This window comes from Mus caroli, chromosome 12 (genome assembly GCF_900094665.2).
Source record: "Mus caroli chromosome 12, CAROLI_EIJ_v1.1, whole genome shotgun sequence".
Lineage (NCBI taxonomy): Eukaryota > Metazoa > Chordata > Mammalia > Rodentia > Muridae > Mus > Mus caroli.
The window spans coordinates 75,911,952-75,917,082 of NC_034581.1; the positions used below are offsets into that span (position 1 = coordinate 75,911,952).

The 5,131-nt window shown below is 41.4% G+C and overlaps 1 protein-coding gene across 2 annotated transcripts in view; it reads right to left on the bottom strand.

Moving 5' to 3' along the window:
- The window catches only part of LOC110307056 (cytochrome c oxidase assembly protein COX16 homolog, mitochondrial), a 65,797-nt gene that overhangs the window by 9,900 nt on the left and 50,766 nt on the right, over positions 1–5,131 (bottom strand). Inside the window, exon 1 of one of the 2 annotated variants that reach the window (XM_021179269.1) lies at positions 3,178–3,418. The exons of the other annotated variant lie outside the window; for it this stretch is intronic. Coding sequence (XP_021034928.1) covers positions 3,178–3,246 — 69 coding nt within the window. The 5' untranslated portion in view covers positions 3,247–3,418. Of the gene's footprint in view, positions 1–3,177; positions 3,419–5,131 lie in introns of those variants that run through there. 2 annotated transcript variants of the gene reach the window in all.

Here is a 5,131-nt window from a genome sequence, read left to right on the forward strand (position 1 = left end):
GGCCAGCCTGGTCTACAAAGTGAGCTCCAGGACAGCCAGGGCTATAAAGAGAAACCCTGTCTCGAAAAACCAAAAAAAAAAAAAAAAAAAAAAGAGTTGGTCATGGTGTCTCCTTACAGCAATAGAAACCAACTAAGGCACAGGGTCTCATTAACCAAGATGACCCTGAACTTGGTATGTGCCTTGAACTTCCAATTCCCCTGCTTCCAAACTCAAGAGGAAATAAAAAACACACCCAACTAAATGATTGCCTACTGTTATATAGTTTGGAGTGGGCCTGTCTCTGTACTTAAATCCCTTTAGAGATTTATGTAACCTTAGAAGGTAAACCAACAGAAATACCATTTGTTAACTAATTGATCAAACCAAGTCAAAAAAAAAAAAAAAAAACCACAAATGTCTATCCAATTAAGTTTTTTTTTAGTGTTTGTTTGTTTGTTTGTTTTGTCTTGTTTTGTCTTGTCTATAAATATTTCCTGTCAATGTAGCAGGACAGAACTCTTAAAACCTCTTTGGGTTTTGAGTGCTATTTGATTCCTGAGTCTTCTTTGATCACACAGAATCAGTAAAGTGTGTTTTGCTTGAAGTTTTAATTTTAAAATTTATTTAGTATTTGTGCATGCAACCATACATGCACACTTATGTGTACATGTGCACGTATGTGTCCTATGTGCCGGTACATGCGGGTGACTGTGGAGATCAGAAAAGGACAATCAGATACCATGGAGCTGGAGTTACAAGCAGTCATGAGCAGCCAGATACAGCTGCTGGGAAACTCTAGTCCTCTGAAAGAGCAGCAAGTACTCTTGATCAGGGAACCAGCTCTCTCCTCCCTTGAGTTTCTAATACTAACTACATAGGGTACACCTGGGAGTAAAACTCTGGCCTTGTCTGTGTAGAATTTCTTTCAACTTCATGACTTTACAAAATTGGACATTTGTAAACACTGCCTTTTATTTTCTTAACAAATTATAAAGGAGTCTTGCAGCATATGGCCCATTTTTTTGTATGAAGAAACCCTTTCAGAGAGCTTCCAAACTGCTACTGTTATTTTACCAAAGAGTGAGCTGGCTATAATCCTCACATCAGAGATGAATAAGCTAAGCCAATTAGGAGCAAAAAGCTTGATATCCATATCACTACTTAAATAATTAAATAGAAAGAGTGTAAAAACATAAAAATAGAAATTTAAAATTTGAGGTTCATAAAAGCAACAAAACTTCACTGTTGTAACTTTAAAACTTCTGACAAAAGGAAAATGGAAAAAAAAAAAAAAAACCTAGATAAACTCAGAAGGTAAGAAACGGGGAGAGCACCTGTGCTGCATGTCCCTGCGTGTGCACACGAGTGCACATGTACACAGGCTGAAGGGTGAAAAGTAAAACAAAAAAAATCATCAAAAAACAACATTCGATTTAGAGTCTCTGTTCACTAGATTAGTGGCTCAATTGGAGGAACTGCTCTGCTCTCTGAAAGGGTTTCTGCATCAGAAAAATGGGTCATATGCTTTTCTTCTAAGAACATTCTCTCCTCTTGTTTCCTCTCTTGCAATCTAGAGATTCACCTCTTAGGTTTTAGGGCCCTCCATTAACCACCATGATTTCTAGGTATACAGCAGCCACAATAAAAATTTGTATTTAACAATTATACATATAAACTATTCTTAGCTACTTTTTAAAAAAAAATGCTATTTGGAATACATAAGACTAAATCAAAATATCTGCTTTTACACATGCATACAATATATAATTTTATATATATATACATATATATAATTAACATGTAACAATAGTAGTTTTAAAAAGTCATAAAACTGAAAGGGAGAAAGGAATCACAGGAGAAGTTGGAGGGGGAGAAGTAGGGATGAAACAGATGTAAACACAGTGCTTATCTATTAAATCTATATAGTAATTTTAAATAAAAAGAATGCTATTTTGCACACGTGTATGTGCATAAAGCAAACAGAAATGAACGACTAGCTAGATGTGTGTGTGTGTGTGTGTGTGTGTGTGTGTGTGTGTGTAAAAAGGTTATAATGAATAGCTTCCTGTGAAGAACTTGCGTTTGCTCCATGACTGGAGGCTCCCTTACTGTGCACCCTGGACTATGCGTTATAAAACAGAAGAGGAGAACCCCAGAACTCAGAGGAGGATTTCTCAAATTGGGCATAGAAAGTGCTCTTTGCTTAACTTCTGGAAGGGCATCTGGAAAATAAATTAGGCTTAAAGAGTTTTTTTTCTAGACAGAGTTCCAGATTGTGCCTTCATAAGACTGATATAACCATTTAAAAACTGACCAAGAAAGAAATTTCCATTTGTAAAGGAGCCTCTTTCCTGCTGGTTAGCCCCGAAAATAGGGCAGGGTACTAAGTCTACATAGAAAGCCTAGCCCTGAGATTTTTTTTTCTTTCTGTAACATCTTGACTTTTATAATTTTGAAAGAAAATCAAATTGGCTCCCATAGTGATAGATGGTGATTGCAAGTCAGTAGCAACATCCGTGTTTTTGAACGGCAGAGGAATTTGCAGAAATAAAAAATTTATGCATGCCTTGTCTACATAAATTGCTGTCATTTTATAAAAACGAACGCTTACCCCAAAACTCTTAAAGCAAAATTATCAAAACAAGATCCACACACATCAAAGACGACTTAAAAAAAAAAAATTCCGTTTCTAAAATCAACCTTTCTTTTAACAGTGCTTAAATACAAAAGGCACTTCACCCGTGCCAAGAACCACACCAAGAAAAATGTCTTGTATTTTTAAAAGCTTTTGTTTATTTTCTTTTATATCGAAGTATGCTAAAGCAAATTAACAATGATCAAACAACAAATTATGAACATAATTACTACAAATGAATGTAATTATTAAAGAAGACATTTGATTAATCTTCTTGCAAAATCTCAATATCTAACCCAGGAAAGGTACTGTAAAACGGGGATAGTAACACGCGCGTTCACGAAGGGAAAGGCAACGGGGGGTGGGGGATGGTGGGACCCGAGGTACACTTTTGAGAATGAACTAAAAAAAAACAAAAACAAAACCCTCACAGTTCAGGTGGCTCCCACAGACCCCTAGTCAGCAGTATCCGAAAGACAGCACCAACACGCCACTCAGCCAAAGAGGGCCCGCCCCTTCCGGACTCGCAGCCCCGCCCCGCTCCCGCCACAGCCGCTCACCAACATGGGAACTCCGTAGCGTAGGGTCTTGTTCTTACGCAGAGCGCGCAACACAGCGGGCGCAATCATGGCAGAAGGTGCGGCCTGCTTAGTTAGCCGCTTCCAGAGCAAGCCCAGCGCGGCCCGCAACACGTCTCAGGCGAAGTTGTAGACTCAGCGCAGGCTTTGGGTGCCAGGTCCACGCCTGATAAGCCTCCGCGAGTCAAACGGAAACGATTGGCCTTAACGCACTCCTGCTTCCTCCCTCCCCCGGAAGTCGGGGCTACTGAGCTCTGGTTCCGTGACCTCAGGATAGGCCGGGTGCAACTGGGTTTTTCGATTTGGAAAATCTGTAATTCGCATATTCTGGATCTTGACTTCTGCGGCTCAAGAAACGCAGATAAAGGGCGGGGTTGGTTTTTAAGCTAATGCACAAGTAGCACCAGGTTAATGAAGACATTTTAAGTTGTGGCTCATCCGTTGTAACTGAACTTTTTTAAAAAACTTTTATTGATTATTTTATTTACAATTCAAATGCTATCCCCCGTCCCGGTTTCTGCTCCGCAAACCCTCTATCTTACTCCTTACTCCCTGCTTCTTTGAGGGTGCTCCCCCACCTACTCCCACCTCACTGCCCTAGCATTCTCCTACACTGGAGCATCAGGCCTTCAGAGGACCAAGGGCCTCCCCTCCCATTGATGCCAGATAAAGCCATCCTCTGCTACATATGCAGTGGAGCCATAGGTCCCTCCACGTATACTCTTTGGTTGGTGGTTTAGTCCCTGGGAGCTCTGGGGAATCGGATGGTTGTTCTACCTATGGGGTTGCAAATCCCTTCAGTTCCTTCAGTCCTTCCCCTAACTCCTCCATTGGGGTCCCTGTGTTCAGTCCGATGGTTGGCTGTGAGCATCCACATCTGTATAGGTAAGGCTCTGACAGAGCCTCTCAGGAGACAGCTATATCAAGCTCCTTGCAACAAGCACTTCTTGGCATCGGCAATAGTGATGGCTGTATGGGTATTGATCAACAATACGTTTGGTAGCTGCATATGGGATGGATCCCCAGGTAGGGCAGTCTCTGATGGCCTTTCCTTCAGTCTCTACTCCACTCTTTGTCCCTATATTTTCTTTAGACAGGAGCAATTTTGGATTAAAATTTTTGAGAAAAGTGGGTGGCCCCATCCCTCAACTGGGGGTCATGTCTAACCTCTGGATATGGTCTCTACAGGTTCTCTCTCCCCTTTGTTAGATATTTCAGCTAATGTTATCCCCATTGGGTCCTGGGAACCTCTTGCTTTCCTGGTGTCTGGGACCTTCTGTTGGCTACCTCCTGTTCGTCTCCCATTACAACACACCTTTCTGTTCAATTCCCTGATCCTGGCTCTGTACATCTCCCCTGTTTCTTCCCACCTGATCCTGCCCCCCTTTTTTTCTTCTCCCCTTCCTTTATTCCTCCCAACCTTCCCACCCTCTACCTCCCATGATTATTTTGTTCCCTCTTCTAAGTAGGACTAAAGCATCCACACTTTGGTCTTCCTTCTTCTTGAGCTTCATATGGTCTGTATAAGTTGTATCATGAATATTCCAAGCTTTTTTTTCTAATATCCACTTATCAGTAAGTGCATACCATGTGTGTTCTTTTGTGACTGGATTACCTCACTCAAGATGATACAGTCTAGTTTCATCCATTTGCCTGCGAATTTCATTAAGTCCTATACTTAATGAATGAACACTTGTTTTTCATTGTTTGTGTGCCTCTGGATGAGTCAAGAAACACAGAAACGAAAAAGAAGAAACAGGCCATCTAATAAGGACACAAACTAGAAACTATGATAGCTTGGATGAACAAAACACCTGCCTTGTCTTTTCCAGGAAGAGACAGAGAAAACTCGCCTCCCTCTGCCTCTCTGCCTCTGCCTCTGCCTCTGCCTCTGCCTCTGCCTCTGCCTCTGCCTCTGCCTCTGCCTCTGCCTCTG